General features: G+C 33.0%; 1 protein-coding gene across 33 annotated transcripts in view; it reads right to left on the reverse strand.

The window, feature by feature from the left end:
- The window catches only part of LOC106869890 (echinoderm microtubule-associated protein-like 2), a 220,070-nt gene that overhangs the window by 45,899 nt on the left and 152,776 nt on the right, over nt 1-21,395 (reverse strand). For 26 of the 33 annotated variants that reach the window (XM_089359993.1, XM_089360000.1, XM_089359995.1 and 23 more), the window contains 2 exons: nt 11,507-11,532; nt 1,079-1,205 (listed from right to left, as the gene is read on the reverse strand). In XM_089359993.1, the coding sequence (XP_089216119.1) occupies nt 1,079-1,205; nt 11,507-11,532 (153 nt within the window). Of the gene's footprint in view, nt 1-1,078; nt 1,206-11,506; nt 11,533-16,213; nt 16,259-20,614; nt 20,633-21,395 lie in introns of all 33 variants that reach the window. The other 7 variants (XM_089359991.1, XM_089359987.1, XM_089359982.1 and 4 more) reach the window with 2 other exon arrangements.

A 21,395-nucleotide genomic window follows, 5' to 3' on the forward strand; every position in this document is an offset into this window, starting at 1 on the left:
ACAGCAGAACATCGGTAGAAAGGTTGCTGCTGGCTCCTCCTATTTGAATATTTGCAATTGTTTTGACAAATCGCTGAGGAGATCCCATAGTAGATAGTTAATCAAATGGCCCAAGTGTCTCAATTGGCAGTTTTTGACAGTTGAAACTGATAACATAACTTTATGTTTTAATTTCTTATATATAATAGTAACAATGGTCTGCAGTGTAATGCAATGGAACCTGGTTTGACTATAAGGTCTATAAACAGTAGAAATTCTTACTTCTATAAGGAAAGACATTTATGACAGTTTCTTTGTAGAAATTGGATTTAAATGGGGTGTTGAAGGTTCAAAACTCAGAATTTTGGAACTAAAAGATTACTCTAGGAAATTATTAATCTTAAGTTACAGGATCTTTAGTGATTCATTTGCTGAGTCTATTGAATGCTTGTACAAGATTTTAAAAAAATTGCTATCCAGTGTGTAAGTGTCTTCCTTATACTACAGGTTACCATGTCAAATAAAAGTGAGACATTCAGTATTCATGAAAACGATTAAAAGAATACTTACAAGACTAGTTTTGAATTTTTGCAACCAAATTTTTAAAAGTCATGAGATACAAAAATAAAAGAAAATCATCACAAATTCTTTTAAAATATTAAAAATTAAATACAATAGAAGCTGCTTATTATGATCACTTAGGGATCAAATTTTTTTCAATAACAATAACTAGCTGATGATATTAACTCTTTAGTATTCAGATTACTCTGTCAAATGTATTGTTATTTATTCACATTGTTTTGAATTAATCATGCATTATCAAATAGCTTTGAGATTTTGATGATGTGATTGTTTATTTTAAGAATGACATTATGGGGTAAATGCAAAGGCCAGATCTAAGTAGTTTGAACATAAAACATGTAGAATATTTTGGCCAGATATGGCCAGTTTAAATGCTAAAGGGTTAAGCAAACAAGTTTACAGTAATTTTAGTAAACAATAACCAGTTGATGACATTATCTGTGATAATAATAATAAGCAGCTTCATTGTAAATAAATGAATAAAAATAAGCTTTGCTAAAACAAATAGGAAGGATACACCCATTCAAGTTGTAGTTTTTCAGAAGGAGGTTCTACAGTCTTTGTCATGCTGAAATCAGTAACGCTGGACGGAGCATACAGATTTATAGGACGGCCTCGCAAATATATTTTCAGATAGCCTTCATCTGAAAAATAAAATTATTGCAAATCAACAAATAATAACTGAATTAATAACTGAAACAAAACAGTACATTCTTGTAATTGGATGCAAAGTCAATATTTGCAGGAAGAGGTGAAATGAGGATATAACCAATTCCAATAGGGAAACTCTGAACATTAAATTTTCCTTCTAAACAGGACTTTAAAATCCTTTTGGTACCAACTCACCTGAAGTCGTCCCTGGTTCCAGGATACAAAACCTCTAGTTTTAAAGTAATCTAAGTTAAAATCTTCCACCAAAATTTTAAGTAAATTTGTTTCAAATGCAATTTAATGACAGAGTCTGGTGTAGCCATCTGGTTCCACCAGTCCTCAGTCAAATTGTCCAACCCATGCTAGCATGGAAAGCGGACGTTAAACGACGACGATGATGATGATGATGATTACAGTAAATTTTTCATTATTTTAAAAATTAATTGAAATAAAATTGGTATATTTCAACAGAAATATGGTAATGAAAGGGTTAAGATTTGTTATATGAGATTTTGGTAGCTGGAAAAAAATTCATATGGATACTTGAGACTATCAGTTATGTTCATGGATAAGACAACTTTAATCTGTTACAAAAGAATGTTAATGAAGATAAGGGTTTAAGCAAAATGATGAAACCTCAACAGTTGAAGTTTAGAGGATGGTAGGATGCTCAAGGTTTGAGTCAATGGAGAAGTTTTTGTATTTAGCTAATGAAATGGATAAGGGACATAATCTCAAACTAGTTTTGTGCACTTTGTTAAGAATTTTCATTGTATCTTAACCCTTTAGCATTCAAATTTCTTTGTGAAATTTATTGCTTATTTATTCATACTGTTTTAAATTAATCACATATCTTGTAACTTCAAAATTTGAATGGTGTGGATATATATTTTTTTAAATGACATTGTAGGGTAGGTGTGAGAGGTTGGATACAGACAGTTTTGACATAAAACAGGTGGAATATTTGGGCTGGATATGGCCAGATTAAATGCTAAAGGGTTAATAATGCTCTCTAAACTACAGGTCATTTGTGTATCAGAGATAAAAGGCAGACCTTGATTTTACTAACCTACATTCATTATTACTGTCAGCAAAAGATGTCGAAGTATTATGTAAAATATTTCCTTCGATATTTCTTAAGGAGATACGATTGAGCAATAACAGCAGTCTATTTTTAACAAAGTGGGTTTTCAAATGTTCTTAATAGATGTTCAGAAGGAATGAATGGATGGATGGAAAGTTGGTTTAAGCATTTGTCAATTATAGTCAGGCTCATAGATTGACAATAACAAGTGGGAATCAATTGAGAGCAGTTGCTGTTTAACTCCATGTTAAGTTGAGTTCTGATAAAGCATGCATATGATATAAAGTATTCCAGACATGACCATCGCATCTATTTCTCAGACATAGTTTGTAAAAGATTATACCATCCTATGTGCCCACTTTTAAAAACAGTATGATTTGAAAGAGATTTAACAGTTATTTCTAGCAGGTCAAGCTAACACAGGCTCCCTCAACTTGTTTAGAGCATTCAGATCGATGTGTACAAAGGGGAGAGAGAGAGAGAGAAATAGTGTGTGGGTGTGTGTGACTGAGTGAGTGAGTGAGAGTCAGAATCAAACAGGTAGGCATGATAGAATGTAAAATTTTCATACAAAATGATTTCATCAGCATTTAACATCTCCTTCCATGCTGTCATGGGTTGGCTGCTTTGACAGGAGCTGGCAAGTCAGAAGACTGTGCTAAGTTCTACTGTCTGCTTTGACATGGTTTCTATGGCTGGATTCCCTTCCTAATGTCAACCACTTAATGTACTGGATGCTTTTTACAAAGCACCATTGAGGTCACCAAATAACTTGTAAAAACACAACCCTGGTGCTATGGAAAAAGCACCCAGTACACATTATAAAGTGGTTAACATTAGGAAGGGGATTCATTAAATGCTGCTGCTGATGATGCATTCTGGGATAATTTTGAATAATAGTAATATTTGTCTGTTGAAGATAATACAATAAATCCTAGATATAGGAGTTAATTTGTTCCTGGAGACCATTCATAAAGCAGAGCAATAATTTCCCATAGTAGCAATGTTATAAATTGTAATTCATTCCCAGAAAAATATTTTACCTATAAAATCTATAGTACTCATAAATAAATGGCAATAAAACAATAGTAGAACATAAAGAATATTTTATGGAAAAAAGAATGTCTAGATCAGTTATAATAAAAAATATTATTATAATCATTTTCTGAATCACTTTCACTTGCACTAGATTCATGCACACCATCACCTGTAGATGTGATTGCCGATTCACAAATACTCGTAGACGGACTTGTAGATTTCTTTTTGACATAAAAAACAAGTCTTGGGGTGTTTGCTTAGAAGCAGCTTTTTTTGTCACTCTCTATAAGTTTCTCAGTAACAAGCAGAACCATTTGTTATGGTAGTAGAAACTTTTGCACTTCATTCAAAATTTGGATTTTATGCTTGAAAAATTTCAGCGCACCATACAAAAGTGAGCTGAAAACAAACTTGTAGACTAGAGGTCTTGAAAGTGAGGTATTACTGTACTCTTAACAAGAGTACAAAATTCCCTGAGGAGAAACAAAATGGATATTATGACTTTTTCACACACTGAATAAAACAAGTGTTTCTAAATGACATTTAAAAATATATTGCAGCGTCAATTTAATAAAAACTGCTTTTTAAGAACACCAAAGTTGACAAAATCAAGAAGGAAGTTAAATTAAAAAAAAAAACTAAATGATCTAATTTCGTCTGAACCCCAAATAATAAAACTATTCCTGGTATATTTGCTGATTGCAGATTCAGAACCAATTATTTACATCATTTTCTAAAGTGTTTGAGCATCAAAAGTTTTAATGTAAGCAGAAAATACAACTGACATTCACAGAAAATGCAATGAGAAGGATGCCTGCATGGCAGAGATAAGAGTTGTTGGTTTGTTGAGAGCAAAGGAAGCTACAAAAGAACCTTGACATTACATCAAAGGGAGGAAAATTACAGCTAAAATAACAAAACAAATAAACACATTCAGAGAAGCTCAATCTACATTTAGCAGCAAAAGGAAAATGTTTTAAACTAATAATTGGTGGTACATGTCACTATCTCAATCTTTACAGATAATTCCATTTAGCAGAAGTTTGCTTCCCAACCATGTTTTCAGGTTCAGTCCCACGGTATGGCACTTTGGTCAGGTGTCCTTTACTATAGCCCCAGACTGGCCACAACCTTGTGACTGGATCTGGTTGACGAAAAGTGAAAAGAAGACTGTGTGTGAGTGTGTGTATGTTTGTGCTCGTTTCCACTTGACTACCAGTTTTGGCTTATGCATCAGTAGCTTAGAAGTTCCACAAAAGACACCAAAAGAATAATAATCAGATTTTAAAAAGCATGAAGGTCAGTTTGTTAAACTAAACCCTTCAAGGTGATGCTGCAGCATGGCCACAGTTCAATGACTGAAACTTGCAAAAAGACAAATATCATTGTGGTAATAATTACTGTTACTACTCTCAGTTATTTCCATCATCCCGCCAGCCAGTCGAGAATGAGGCTTTGGACTGATATTTAAACATAGCTGACGCTTGATCAGCGAGGCCCATGACTAAAACAACTATTGACAGATACCATACTCTCATTGTTATAAGAGTAAAGCCCATTTATGGCCAATCATTTCCAGTCTTCTGTATTCAACAATCTCACCAGTTCGATAACCAAAATTACTCCAATGATATTTGACAGAGTAACTGTTTTAATAAAAAACAACTCCATGAATGTTAATTCATATCCCCTCAAGAATTTTCATATGTGTATATCTGTGTATATATATATATCATCATCATCATCATCATCGTTTAACGTCCGCTTTCCATGCTAGTATGGGTTGGACGATTTGACTGAGGACTGGTGAAACCGGATGGCAACACCAGGCTCCAATCTAATTTGGCAGAGTTTCTACAGCTGGATGCCCTTCCTAATGCCAACCACTCAGAGTGTAGTGGGTGCTTTTACGTGTCACCCGCACGAAGGCCAGTCAGGCGGTACTGGCAACGGCCACGCTCGAAATGGTGTCTTTTATGTGCCACCCGCACAAAAGCCAGTCCAGGGGCACTGTCAACGATCTCGCTCGAAAACTCTACGAAGGCCAGTCAGGCGGCACTGGCAACGGTCATGCTCAAACTGGTGCATCTTATGTGCCACCCGCACAAGAGCCAGTCCAGGGGCATATATATATATATATATACTGTTTTAATGTCTGCTTTTCCATGCTTACATGGAACATTTTGAATTTATTGAGACACATTTTCTATAGCTGGATGAGCTTCCACTTGCCAACAAAGCAAAGTAATATTTCCCAATAATCAGATATGTTTTACAAAAAGCTGGAATTCAGAAAGACACTCATTGACAGATAGCATGTGATGTCAGTTCAAAAAGACATGTTCCTACCTATACTTCCATTCACAAGGCTTTTGGTTGTGAAGAAGTTACAGAAAAAAAAACCCATCCAAGAGACTGTACAACACACAAATTGGATAGGTATGAGTCCATGGGTAATTTTAGTTGACTATGTTGGATATGTGAGACTGTATAACTATGAAGAACAGACATTACACGAGATGCTTTGTACGTGGCATAAAACAAAGGACAACAAACAACCTATTATTGGTCGCAGTCATTTGACTGAGGCCATGTAATATGTAAAGTATAGGATCATAAATACAATGCAATTCTAGTACAGAAGAACAATTAGTTCCACATTCAGATAGAGGTCATTACTTACTTTATGTCATGTGGTCTGTACAAGATAAATACATTCAAACATCATTGTTGATTGAATTTAAAACTTTGCACAAAACAACATTTTCTTCTCACTCTATACCACATCACTCATAGAAAAACAACTCTAACTTGAGAGCACAGTATGTTTTTCCACTGGAGTTTTCATGACTATGGGCTTGGGTCAGCTGCACAATTTGTTGGCTCACAAGCAGAATGTTTACATGAGATACTACTAATGTGAATGGCTGTTGGCTCACAATGAGCTCATCCCATTTTTGATGGGTTTTGTTTTCAGTGATGCGAAGTGTCCAGTAAATACCCTCCTCATCTGGCAGGCCAAGATGGTGTGGGTGGTGGGGACAACAGTTTACTCACCAACCACTCAAACCGAGTTACAGTAGCAGGACTTTCCTGACCTGACCTCAACCTCCCCCAGATACTATGTTTATAATTTTCTAACAGAAATGTAATAACACCCACACCAATTCAACCTCTGAACTAGGCTGTGTAACTGATTTCTCTTCAAATCTCTTGTGAATCTTAAAACACAACTAAAACCAGTTTTCTTCACAAAGAATGTCATGCCCTACATTTGTCACATCTGCTTTACACAATAACTTACATGGCTGACTGATTTCCCAAAAAATGAATTCTCACATTAAAAAAAAATATCTCCTCACTATAACTTCTGATAAATCCACACCCAACAAGCACATCCTTCCCTATTATTGGTCTCAGTCACTTGACTAAGGCCATGTAATATGTAAAATATAGGATCATAAATACAATGCAATTCTAGTACAGAAGAACAATTAGTTCCACATTCAGATAGAGGTCATTACTTACTTTATGTCATGTGGTCTGTACAAGATAAATACATTCAAACATTATTGTTGATTGAATTTAAAACTTTGCACAATACAACATTTTCTTCTCACTCTATACCACATCACTCATAGAAAAACAAACTTGAGTATACAGTATGTTTTCCACTGGAGTTTTCATGACTATGGGCTTGGGTTAGCTGCACAATTTGTTGGCCCACAAGCAAGATGTTTACATGAGACACTACTCATGTGAATGGCCATTGGCTCACAACTTACATACATATATATGTGTGAATACATGTCTATGTATATATACATATATGTATATATGTATGGATATGTATATATAAAGGAGGCTGTGCATGTTGTGTGCATATATACATATACAAGTGTATGTGCATGTATCTATGTGTGTGTGTGTGTGTGTGTGTGTGTGTGTGTGTGTGTGTGTGTGTGTGTGTGTGTGTGTGTATAGTCTACATCTATATTCTTTCATTTCAGTCATCTGACTACAGCCATGCTGGCGCACCAACTTTAGTCGAACAAATTGACCCCAGGGTTTATCTTGGTTACTGGAGATAGGATAGGATGTCATTCTGATGATGACTACTGAGACAACTGTCCTCTTATCTCCAGACATAAAAACATGTACTTTTCCTTACTGGTATGTTAGCTTTAGAGAATTCTTGATTCCTGTGATTATCTCCCCTCCTCATATGAAGATGGTCTTAATTGCCAAATGGCAATTATCATACTTCTTCTTGAGGCAGAGATAAGTTTAATAACTCCAGAATTTATGTTGTATGGTATTTGATATACCTGTATTTGTCTATGTTTACAAGCATGTATACATGCGTATATAATGAGTTTCCTCATTGTTTTCATCTGACATATATTCCACCTAAGTATGCATTGATCAGCTTAATGTTACTACAGCAGAGTATGATTGCCTGTAGAAGATTGTATTTTGAAGCCATCTTTTTGACCAAGTAACTGTGTCAGCTATTATCATCATATATGTACAATGATGATATGGAGGGAATGAGTCAAGGAATCTGAAAATGCTAAGTGAGGCTAAATACATTGAGCATAGAGATGAAAGATTTAGATTAGAGATATGTACTGAGATGAATTGTAGGAAATAGGGTAATGTTTGTTGTTACAGACTTGTACAGGAAAAGAAGGATAAAATATGAATTAAAACAAAAACAGAATGTATAAGTAAGATAAGGTAAAAATACATTTCTGCATTTACATTACTTATCAAAATGATGACAACTCATTTCATGTAGGGCACTCAGTTATATCACAAGAAAAAAAAACAAACAATGAAAGCAGTTTTGTTTTTCTTTACTAAGTGGGGATGCTGTTTTTTTATGCCTGAGATTATTAGATAACTTGGTGAAAAGCATTTCTCTAAAAAAAAACTTTTCTGATTTACAATAGCAAATGTTTAGCATAATATTAAGGAATATTTCTAAAGAGCAAGATGAATTTGGAAACAATTTTGTCTAACTCTATTTTGAAAGGCTGGAACCAAAGATTCCCAGTATTTTATTAATGTTCATGCATTAAGGGGATTAAAAAGTAATCATTGTCATCATTTAACATCTATTTTCCATGCTGGCATGGGTTGGATGGTTTAACAGGAACCAATATGTACAAGGACTGTTTTGAGCTCCAATATCTGCTTTAGCAAAGTTTTTACAGCTGAGTGCCTTTTCTAATGGCGGGACCAAGTGCTTTACAGAGGGTACAAGTGCTTTTTTTCAAGCCACCTGCACAATTGAACTTGCCATGCAGTTCACAGGACAAGCCCTGAGATAGGTGGAGCTAAGCTTCATGCCAGGGATGGAGGGACGACTATGAGGGAAGGGTCAGAACATGTTCCTGGAGAGGCATGGCTACTCACATCTGTTACAAGAAAAGGGATGGGGGAAGAAGAGAAAATTATCAGGAGCTGCAAGGCATAGATAAAAGTAATAAGGTGCCCAGGCAGCCCACCCACAAGGCACAAGCTAAGTAGAAGTAGGTGGGTGGTTTGTAAGATATGAGAATGGTGAATGAGTGATGGGGGAAGTCTACCATAATGGATAAGGATGAAAGGAGGATGAGAGTTATAATGGATAAGGATGAAAGGAGGATGAGATGAGGATGATACAGGGATGGAGTAGCAGAAGTAGTGAAGATGATACAGTTGCTGGTGGTAGGGGCAGTAGAATTAGTGCATAGAGGGAGGGAATTGCTGTAACAGGTGGAGAGGCCAAAATATAGCACTTCCAGAACTCAGTTCTGCTGAGGAAGACTAAAAACTAATGGTTTTTTTTTTTTTTGACATAAAATTAAGCATCAATTTTGGCTTCTGTTATCTCAATGAATCCTGATGCCTCTCCATTAACCTTTTAATTAAAAAGTGGCCTTAATTAGTCAACTTACTTCTAAAGCAATGATTGATACAACTGATAAATTATGCAACAGTATTTGCTAGCATATAACATACATTTGCATTTAACAGGCACTATACTTTTGAGAGGGAAATTTCAGAAAATTTTATAAATGTAAGAAGAAAAAAATTTTTTGAATACTCTAGCCAAGTGGTATATTTAAAACTATGAATCAGTCCAAAGATCTGTAGTTAAACTTTTATTCCTTTCTTAAAGCTTTGAATTTCATCTTTGCTGCTATCTCGGGAACCAAATTATTCTTCACTGCCAGCATCTTTGAAACTTTACAAATACTTTTTTTGCAGCTGTTCTCACCGTCATGAATTATTTACTCTTCCACACCATGCAAAGCATTAATAATAGTTCTTTCACAGCATCCCACAATATCTTAAGCCACAGACATTTTCATAACACTGTCTCTTCATGCATGTAGTAGTAGTAGAAGTATATTCATGCTAAACTAAATCATTCATGCATTTTTGATGCATAAAGGGTTTGTTTACAGAAACATCTATAATGGTAATTATAAGTTAAGGCCTCTAGTATAACTACCAAACCAGGAGATGAGATTTAAATTCAAGTACAAGTAGGGCAAAGTTTTTTCATCACTTCCCTGATTGTTTCCTATACCTTTTTAATGCATATTTGATTCAATACTGAGTCAGCTATATTTTAGAATAGACATGCACATGTACGCCCCTTAAATATTTTCTCTTTTGAAAGTTTTGCATTCAAGAATTACAAATGGTATTACTACTATTGGTCATTCTTGAATGTGAAACTTTATACAATCTCCAGTGATTGCAAAAACACTATAGGGAGTTTTTTATACTTTGAATTTTTCATGATCCTATATATAGGTGCAAGCATGGTTGTGTGTTAAGGCACATGCATATGTGTAGTAAAAAGCTTGCTTCCTAACAATGGGATGAGTCTCACTGAATGACACCTTGGGCAAGTGTCTTCTACTATAGCCCTGGGCCAACCAAACCCTTGTGAATGGATTTGGTAAATGGAAACTGAAAGAAGCCCAATGTGCATTGGAATTGCATGTTATATGCCAACAAATATGGTAATTTTATTTCTTAAACTTTACTCATCACATTTATTTTATAATACTGCACAGTAGCTTTTACAGGATTTTTTATCTTTGAACTTAGTTGTTTGCTATAAGAATATAAGTTGTTAAAATTTCATGTTATTTAAATTAAAAAAGAACTTTGAACATGTTATTTCCTTATGTCTCTGGAACATTGATTTCTTAAGCACAAGGCATCACCTAACAACCTTGCCCTTCTAATAGGGGCTACTAATCATAATAATGCATGTGCACACTTGGTTTTCACTGTAGCAAGGCATTTTCAGTATTGGGGAGATATTAGCAGAGGTTGAGATAAAAATAACATTGTTTATAACATTATAAAGGGAACATATTCTTTATCATTTTAAATTACAGTACTGAATATCTAAACTGAAATTACAGCCTAACTTTAGACACATTACTAACAGTGACCCTTAATGTCTTAAAAATTTGAACTCGTTACTACTTGCTTCTTTTAAAAAGTACTGTGTCCTTTCAAAATTAAAAATATTACAGAAAATGCATTTCTGTATAGAAACCAGAAAGACACCTTGCAAAATGATTTTTTTTTTTTCTCATTTCATTAATCAAAATATGAATGTACAATAGCTGTTTAAAATTTATACTTTTATTTGTGGCAGTTTGGACAAGATTAACTTTGCAAAACTGGTATGACAAGATTGTTGCTTATTAACAAATATAATAATCAATATAGATTAGCATTAAAAGGGTGAATATCAGCTGCTTAGTATCTTCTTTCGTTGAAGCTTAGTGTTTGACAGAATATGAGAAATATTTGAAGTTTTACTGTTACAATATTAATATAGTTTCATTAATTTCATTTTCCTTCCCATCGTCAATACTTAAGCCAATGTCTTTTCTAAGGCTTCTATTTATAAAAGTAGCCTTACTTTCTATGACAAGATTAACCCAGATTTGCAGCAAATACAATTGATAATAAAATATCAGTTCTTTTGATTCTTTCAACACTTGAAATTACAGATAAAATCGAACTAGATTGATTTCAGAACTACCATAGCCAATTTGTAATTCCATTTTTACTGCATTAAAAAAAATAAATAGCAATAATTATCATCCAACACTACATGCAATTTAAATATATAAAAAGGTACCCTACCTAGGTTCCAAAATGGTTCTTTTGAACTGGAGAAAAGAACAAAAGTAATGATTAACTCACAGAGGAATAAAAACAAACAAAAAATTTGATCAATAATGCAGAGTGTCATGAAAAAAAACTGATATTTAAGCATTTTATAAATGCATACAATTAAATTTAGTTACTAATGATAGTATATTCATAAAAAGTGACAGATTTCTAAACAGATACTAAACCAATGAATAAAAAAAATTAGTGAAGTTATGAACTAACTATTAATTTAATAATGAATAATTGCAAAATATAATAGCATAGTTAGATAATGAGTGATTAATCAAAGATTAGTAAATTTAGTAAAATGTGTTATTTTGCTGAAATACACAAAATTTCTTAAGATAAATTGTCTTCACAGACTCAAAGGAATGCTAAAGCTTAAAAATTTAAAACCTGTAAGAAAAAGAACTTTAGTGAATTAACTAAATGAAACAGTATGCAAAGAAACAACCAGAGGAAAGAATTTCACCAAAAAGTAATAAAGGGTATTAAATGATGTGAAAAACTAGAATTAGATGAACTTAATTAACAATGAACAGTTCATTTACTTTGATCCAGTAAATGAATCAATGTGTAACAAACTTTAAAATTTGTCTTTGGTCAATAAGTTATTTCCTATTTGTCTCTGTCTAGAAATCAAAGGAAATGGCTACTATTTACTTCAAACTTTGCTTTTGTGACCTGGGCATCAATGTTTTCAAACATATTTTCTATAACATTTCAGACAGATTCAGTGCTGAGTTACTGAAGCAGAACTATTGTTATAACAAATAATCTGCTCAATACCATAGACTTGCTTGTTTGTTGCTTGACCTTAACCACTTGAGCATGTCTCTTAGTGGTTGACAATATGTCCCTCTGATCATGAGCAGGAGTAGTGGGGGAGCATCATAGCTATGTGTTAAGAAGGATTCTTTGAGGTTTGAATAAATGTAAAAAAAAGCAAAGTTTGAGGGCAATATTAGCCATTTCTCATATTTTCTAGGGGTAAGCTACCCAAGGACAAAAATCATGTTACAGTGTTATTAATGACTTCTAGGTATTTATCCATGAGTTACATTGATTCAAAATATTTTATTTCATATAAAATGATCCTTAATTAAAGACATTGAACCCTTTATCAAATGTCATTTTATAGAGATTGAAAATCAGTTAAAATAACAATCTGTTTTAAACTTTAGGTATCAATATTTATCTTCTTGTCAAGTACAGATATTTTCTTAACAATTCAGGGAGATCCCTTAATTAGCTAGCTAGCTTTGAAGGGATTTTCCCAAAGATTAACTTAATTAGAAATATGTTATCACCCAACTGCATTCACAGTTGAATATGTCTAAAGGAATAAAGATTCAAGATGGAGGATTTAACCCCATCACCCAGTTTGATATTTTTCTTGTCAATCACAAACCACGTAAAAAAAAATTAAGAAACACTTTCAATTTTTTTATCATCATCATCATTATTACTGTAATAAATCAGAAACAACTGATTATTGTACACCAATAATTTGTCTAGTGAGAGATATAGTTCTGAAAACCAAAAATACCCACAAAAGGAAAGTGACCACCACCAAAGATTGTTAAATTATTCACACAACAATAAACAATAGAATAAATTTAATTTATGCTTTACATAAATTATATTTTTGTCATAATTAGTAAAACTTAATTCTTCTGATGTCTATAAAAAAATGAAAATTTAAAATCATCAAATGTAATCTTTTTTTTTGTACTATGTAAGTATGATGCTTCTAATTGAATATGAAAAATCTCTACAACTGTCTCAGAAAATCTACACTGAAGGTTTTTTGGGGGTTTTTTTTTTTTTTTCTGATAGGCTTGAAGCAAAGGAATATTCCCAGATCTTTATGTCTCTAAAATGAAGAAACACTAGCAGCAGATTTAAAATCTGCAATACATGGAGGTAGTTCAATGCTTAATTAACTTAGCAGTTCTGACAGTTTCACAGAAATAAATTTACTGTCACTCAAAGACTAAAGAGCAATGCTTACAAAATATTTCATAAAATCTTAATGAAACGAAAATTATATTCTGAAACATTGCTCTAGTTAAATGCAATCCTATTGTTATACAACTATACATTAACATTAACATTAACATTAACATTAACATTAACATTAACACACACACACACACACACACAAACACACACACACACACAAATGAAAAAGTGGCACTCAACACATTTGGAAAAAGTTGCATATATCATTCATTTAACAACAGTTTTCATTTGGCTCCATGCATTTTAAATGCTATGTTTGTTCAATGAGCCCACAAAAACAAAGTTGCATGGAGCCAAATCAAACTTATTAAATAAAAAAAAATGTGAATGTGTGTGTGTGTGTGTGTGTGTGTGTGAGAGATTGTTTAACATCTATTTTCCATGTTGGCATGGATTGGACTTCAACAGGAACTGATGTGCCATACACACACACACACACATATAAATGCATATATTATATATACATACATACATATGTACATCCATCAATACATACATATACATATGGTGGCTGACTACTCATGACTGAGGAAGACCATCACTGACCATTAAGAACATTGTGCACTCTCAGTTCCTGAGATGTAAACAAACCAATACTGGCTGTCAAGCAGTGGTGGGAGACAAATACAACACACACATATGATAGGATTCTTTCAGTTTCCATCTACCAAATTTACTAACAAGGCTTTGTTGGTGTGGGTCTATAGAAGACACTTGCCTAAGGTGTCATGCAGTGGGACTAAACATGTTATTGGGGTGCAAATTTCCTACCACAGAACCACACACACCTGCACACACACACACACACACACACACATGCATCCATCTTCTCTGCTCTGCTCACTATTCCTGGGAGGGGTGTGGGGTTCTTAGGTACCTCCTCTGGTCCTATCAGAAGCAATTATTAGACTTCCCAGCCAGATTCCCAAGTGTGATCAACTGAGACTAGGGATATTATCCAACTATCTTTGGTCATGAAAGTTGGGAAATGACCAAAAGCGTATACACATGCACACATACACCCACATTTATATATATACAATACATGCAATTCCCATGATAGAAAATTATTTTTCAGATGCCAATGATTTTCTATCTTGGGATTTGCATGCAGGTCATTCAATAAATAATGCAGTTTTTTCAATTGCTTGAACTAAAAGTCAAAGGGGGATGGAATAAACTAGCTGCATTAACTTGCTATAAAAGCAGGTAGTAATTTTAGCTTGTACTTATTCTTAGTGCCAGTTTTGAAGAATGCAGTTCTTTTTTAACATTTTTTCAAAACTATAATGCAAATTATCTTACATGTATCTGTGGTATATTCAACCACTTATATGCTAGTTCAGTGAGCAGGCAGCGCAGTAGCTCACACAACTGAGTACCAATTATTGAACTGACAGAGATCCATTTGGTTTTTATATCATTTTAATTATGAAACAAGAAACAATTGTATCTAATGTTTTAATTAATTTCTGTTTTGACAAAATGCAAACATCTGAGTCTTTATGGAGATAGATGAAACAGTTTAAATATTTAGTTATAAGATGTGGCTACTCGCATTACAGTTTAAATATTTCTATTTGCAAAATAATGCATTATATCATGGTGATACTTTAGTAAAGCGAGTAGCCACATCAAAGTGACAGATGAATGTTGCTACTAGTTTAACCCCAGGCAGATTCTCCACTAGCTGGTCTTCAGTGCAAGCTCTGCGTCCTTTATATACAATATATCACTAGAAGTGGGAGCGAACCCCAACTACCCTCCAGCAGCTGACAGTCATAAAATCTCAAAGAGAGTATGTAAATGTATACTAAACAGTAAAGTGAGTAGCCATACCGAAGTACTACTCCATAACTTGAGATTTTATAAGTAGCTATTTTGCTTGTTGCAAATCAGTGACTGGTGGTCACTTTGTTTACAATCTATCACTGGCAGAAGTGGATCTTAGCTATCACTCCACTGCGCAGATGCGCACGGCTGATGTGAGCCAAATAGCTCGAAACTGGCTAGTACCTAGGATCCTGACAGCTGCTGGACGGTAGAAGGGGTTCGCTCTTCCTGCTAGCAATATATTGTATATAAAGGGTGCAAAGTGTTGTACCGATAACTAGCTGGCGGAGAATCTGCCTGGGGTTAAAATAGTAGTAACATTATTCATCTGCCACTTTGATGTGGCTACGCACTTTACAGTTTAAATATTTCTATTTGCAAAATAATGCATTATATCAAGGTGATACTTTAGTAGATAATACTTCATTTCATGTTGCTTATGGATATATATTTTGCGTGAGTGTATGTGTGTGTATTTATATATCATATACATACACGCACACACTATAATGGGACTGACAATGAGATGTTTGTAGTTTATTCCAGTAATTTAATATATTTTAATTTCCAATTAAACAATGATTTTTTAAAGCTTCTAAATTAAACACCACCAGAATTTCCAGGTTGTGAAAGATAATAAGGGTTATAAAATTAAACCAAAATATAAATAAAGCAAATATAAAAAAAAGTGGGTGAAATGTTATAGAATTATAATAATGTAATAGAAACAGAAGAAAGTTGAGAACCAATAGATATAAAACTCCAACAAGAAATATATGCCAAGTTGAAAGCTGAAGAAGTTATCTGAAATGGTGTTACCCTTTAGGATGTCTGCCAGCCAAACTACCATGAGATGTACTACGTCTATAGAGGAGAAATAAGCATCAAAAATATATTAATAACCAAGGCAGCAGTCTCAATTTGGACACAGGATTAGGATACATTCCTATAATGAAGACTTTATGTATAGAAGCATGAATGAAAAAATTGAATATCTCCTGCCTTCTTTGCAATTATACCTAGAAACTAGTTTTCACTTTTTTTTGCAATTTTAGAGAATAATTTTACAAAACAGAAATCGGGTATTGTACAAAAGCAGAAATATTAAGTAAAACATACCAAAAACACACAGAAATATAAGCCTTATTGCATAGGCTCAGGAACAGGGGGTGCAAGTACATCACTTAAAATTGGGTGGTGGCAATGAAAATGCTTTGAATATCCTCTTGAAAAACTAGGTTTGCATCCCACTAAGCAAATTTTATTCTTGCATTTATGCCTTATTGTTTGTGTAAAACAGTGGGATATACAAGTATAAAAATATTTGTATCTATATGACAGAATGCAAAATCACAAACACAGTCCTGAGAAGAAAATCATAAACATAAGTTATGCACTGAATATGGAAACAGGAACATTTGCTGAAATAAAACTATATATTAGTCACAATAAAATAGGTTAAATGTATGGCTATCATTTAGATTGAAAAGTAAATGATAAAATTAGAAATAAAAAAAAGAACTGAAAAACAAAAAGCAAAGCAAAAATCTAGACTTCAGTGTTTGACTTCTGCCAAGATTGTAGAGTACTGAAAGTTTATGTCATAAGGAAAGGGAAAGAAAGGGGTAAGGTAAAGCAAGAGGGAACAAGGTTTTTAAATGTTTAAACCAGTTTTATTGTCCTTTGTCGGGCAAGCCTCAAGTGGGTGCAAAGAAATTTGCTTTGTAACCACATGATTCCTGACTCAATTCCATGACATAGCACTAACTAAATGTCTTCAACCATAGCCCTCAAGCTGACCTTATAAGTGGAATTTAGTAAATGGAAAGGACACAGAAGTCCATCATATGTACAAATGTATGGGAGGCTGTATATTTTGCATATATACAAACATACATATACAGATATATATATATATAAATATATATGGATGTTCATCAATGAGTTCATAAACCTTGGTTCTTTTCCCTAATACTATATATTAATATATTTTATACTGTGAAGCTTAATTTAATTTTAATTTTTAATAAATTGATTTTAATTGAGTTTTTACCTGTAATTTTGGATTTTATCTCTAATATTACTATTATTATTATTATTATTATTTATATATATATATATATATATATATATATATATATATATATAATCAATAATGATTATAAACATCAGAAAGAAACAGAAGAACTAGTGACACTCCCTTGTCATTTTTGCAGTAGTGGTAACATACTGACCGACTGATTCAGAGGAAAAGTAATCTTTTTGATGCCACTGTTCACAAATTGCAATATTAAATACAAATAAGACCAAAGTGAATTTTAACCGCTGGTTAAAGTGAATTGCCCTTTCTTATAGTTCTAATGTTGTTAAGGCAGTAAAGTTATACAAGCTCATCAACTTCCAATAAACTCCTAGCTTTGTGCTTAAAAAAAAAAATGTAACCCAGGACATCAGTATTGATAAGCTGACTGGTCAGCAGGTGATATTTACTGAAGGAATGGCAATCAATCAATCAATATTTATTCTTCACAGAGCAAAGATAAAACTAACATATAATCAATGATAGTGATTGATGTAATTTCACCTTTTTTCTCTTTACTTCCTAATTTTGTAAATCAATCTTTTTTTTTTTTTTTCAGGGGGCTACAGCTGGTACGTATATTGATTTGTGTAAGTTGCTCTTGCAGCCAGTCTTTACTGCTCATTGTTTGCGTTCATTAACCGTGAGACCAGAAGACAGTTACTATAAGCATTGTCCAAATGTGTTGCCTTTGAAGAACTAACCTCTTCAATTGATGATGCACACACCAAATCAAAAGACAAGTAGACAATGTAATGAAACAAATACTTTTAAGAGAGCGAAAAAGAGCAGCAGTAAATGAATCATTAATTCTGAAAAATTAGAGTGAAATGGTAAAGATTGGTAATAATCTATGCAGATTCAAGCTAACTACAACTGTTAGTTCTGTTATCAAAACACAAATTACAAGTAGGAAAAAATATCATTATGGAGGAATTCAAACAGTTTTTGCTTTTTCTGATAAACTATAATTTCAGAATACAGCATTGATAATTGACATATTAGATAATTTAGTTCTTTTAATACAAACAACATAAATTATAGAAAATGAATGAAAAATAGAATAAAATTTGAAAAACTCGCTAATAATAATTGCATAATAAAGCATTAGTTATAATTGGAATGTCAGTGAGAAGCATTTTTTTCTTTTACTAATTAGCTAGAATTGGAGTGACAATGCTCCAATGTCCTTTGTAGGCTATCCTGCATTGAATAGAGTGAAACAACTATGTTCAGCTTTTATGAGCTTGTGATAAAAATATACTAGTTCCTTCCAATTAACCAGCTGGCTACTTGTGGATGTTACTTAGGATATGCATGTATAGCAGCATCATTGTTCTAATACTTCAATTTAGGTTTTAACTAGAATATTCTTCAGTTACAGTTAGTTGATGACCCTCTACACAATCTGTTTTTAAATAGAAAGTTTATTTAGTCTTTAGAACAGTTTTAACAGTGTTCTACATGTGAGATCACAATGATGTCTGTAATAACTTTGAGAACCTTAGTTTGGCATTATTTATGCAGAGTGTAGTGCACTTATGAGTAGCAACTGTGTTTTATGCACCTAAAGATCAGTCATGTCCATCAATGGAAATTAACATTAAGAGAAGCATTAATTCTATGTCCTAGATTACTCCAGTTTCTGCCTGTCAAGGATATTTGCAGCTGTGAAGTTATATTGAATCTTAAACTTCATTTAAACCCAGTCACATTTTTATTTTATTTTTTATACTTTTTAAAGGAATCTCATTTCAATGAAATGAAAGTAAAGTGATAAAGTTGATGAGAGAGATAAAGTTGATGAGAGAGAAGTTATAGCTAAGGCCAAAACAGAAAGAATTTATGGTTAAATCTCTTTAAAAGTATTTTCAGAGCACTGAAAAATGAAGAGAGTAAGATTAAAAAAATAAAAAATAAAAATTCATATCTTTAAGTCATAAATTAAAAATTGGTTGATGACAGTACCACCTGATTGGCATTCGTGCCAGTGGAATGTTAAAAGCACCATCTGAGCATGATTGTTGCCAGGGCCGCTGACTGGCTCCTGTGCCGGTGTCACATAAAAAGTACCATTCGAGTGTGATCATTGCCAGCATTGCCTTACTGGCACATGTGCCGGTGGCACGTGGAAAACAACATTCGAGTGTGGTTGTTGTCAGTGCCACATAAAAAACACCTTTTGAGCATAGTCATTGCCAGAACCGCCTGACTGGCCCTCGTGCCAGTGGCACATAAAAGCACCAACTACACTCTTGGAGTGGTTTGAGTTAGGAAGGGTATCCAGCTGTGGAAACTTTGCCAGATCAGATTGGAGCCTGGTGCAGCCTTCTGGCTCACCAGTCCTCACTCAAACTGTCCAACCCATGCCAGCATGGAAATGCAGTCGTTAAACAACGATGATGATGTATGTTTATAAAAAGTTAAGAATTTCATTGGAATCAATGAAATCCTGATAGCTTCAAATGCAGCAGTTAAGAAGGGCAGTAGTAAGGCTTAGATATACACAATACTACATATATGTGTACAATGAAAAGAAGTTTTAATTAGAAAAAATAATAATCAACCCACAGCTTAGATTTATACTGAAATTACAAATTAGGTTCATAATACTAACGGTTTAAAGATGTTGAGAATAGATTAAAAAAAAAAATTTTGTCACTTTGTCTTATTTTTCAAGTACTAAAAAGACTAAAATTAGTAAACTAGAAGCAAGAAATAATTTTGGAATAATAGAAAATATGTACTTGTATTGACCTCTTCCCCTTCAATAAGGGGCTGTGGCAGAAATGTCAGAACTCATGGAAACCTCATCAGTTCCCAATCACATTCTTGTTGATCTTCACTAGAAAATAAATTGCAGAGATCTAAAGTTAAACTAAAGATCTAAAGTTAAACTAAAATGCAGGAAAATTTGATTTGAATGTTCTCTAATTATTTATTGAAACTTTGATAATTTCAACCCAGATAAATCATTTTTTTAAAGTTTTCCTTAGCTGACAAGTTCTTATTAGTTAGTAACCAACACTTTCTCTTCAAATAATTCAGTATAAAAATGCTTGTCTATTTAAAGTCACCTATCCAATATAGATTAATTAAAAAAACAAAAAAGTAATTTACTGAGGCATAGAAAAACTTACACATATTTTTTTAGGGATCTAAAAAAATAAAAGCAAACATTTATCTCAAATATTTTGACACTTTTAGACAAATAAAAAAAATATTTTATACAAATAAAAATAATGCTGCAAGAAAAGCATTTTAATAAGATGGATAATTTCAATATATATATGTCCACTCAGTTAATATGAGTATTTTGAAGAGTTTGTGCAATCAACAATGAAATAAAATAGTGAATGGATATATAGTTGTGATATTCTAGTCCACTGTTGTGTTTTCAGGATTACAAGAAACTGAAAATATTTTTTAACATTCTTTCACATGAAGCTAAATCACCTACAACAATGAGTGTTTTGGTCATTTTAGAGAATAGAAATTGAATAAAGACACTGGTATCACTTCTCAAAAGTGAAGAAATGTGAACAAAAGAAATATAACTGGATAAATATATTTCTTTCATTTACACAAGTGTAGTTTGGTTCCAGTAGAGACGATAAGAAACAACTCATTATATACTAAGAGAATAAAAATATACCAACTACAATACGAAAAATATTGACTGAAGAAAAACTAAATGCCAGAAATTTGCTGCATATATTCATCAGGTAGAGTAATAAAGTTAAAGATAATCTGTTTAAAAGCCTATCTGAGATTCAACCAAAAAATAACAGCACAAACTCCCTCATTGCTTTCAACAGTTTGATTAATTATAGTGTAACTAATGTTTTAATAAACTTGGAAGACAAATATCTGTCATGTTAAATATTATCAACTCACTCATGTTATCACAGTTTTCTCCAG

Source organism: Octopus bimaculoides, chromosome 11 (assembly GCF_046866305.1).
Source record: "Octopus bimaculoides isolate indiv1 chromosome 11, ASM4686630v1, whole genome shotgun sequence".
Classification (NCBI taxonomy): domain Eukaryota; kingdom Metazoa; phylum Mollusca; class Cephalopoda; order Octopoda; family Octopodidae; genus Octopus; species Octopus bimaculoides.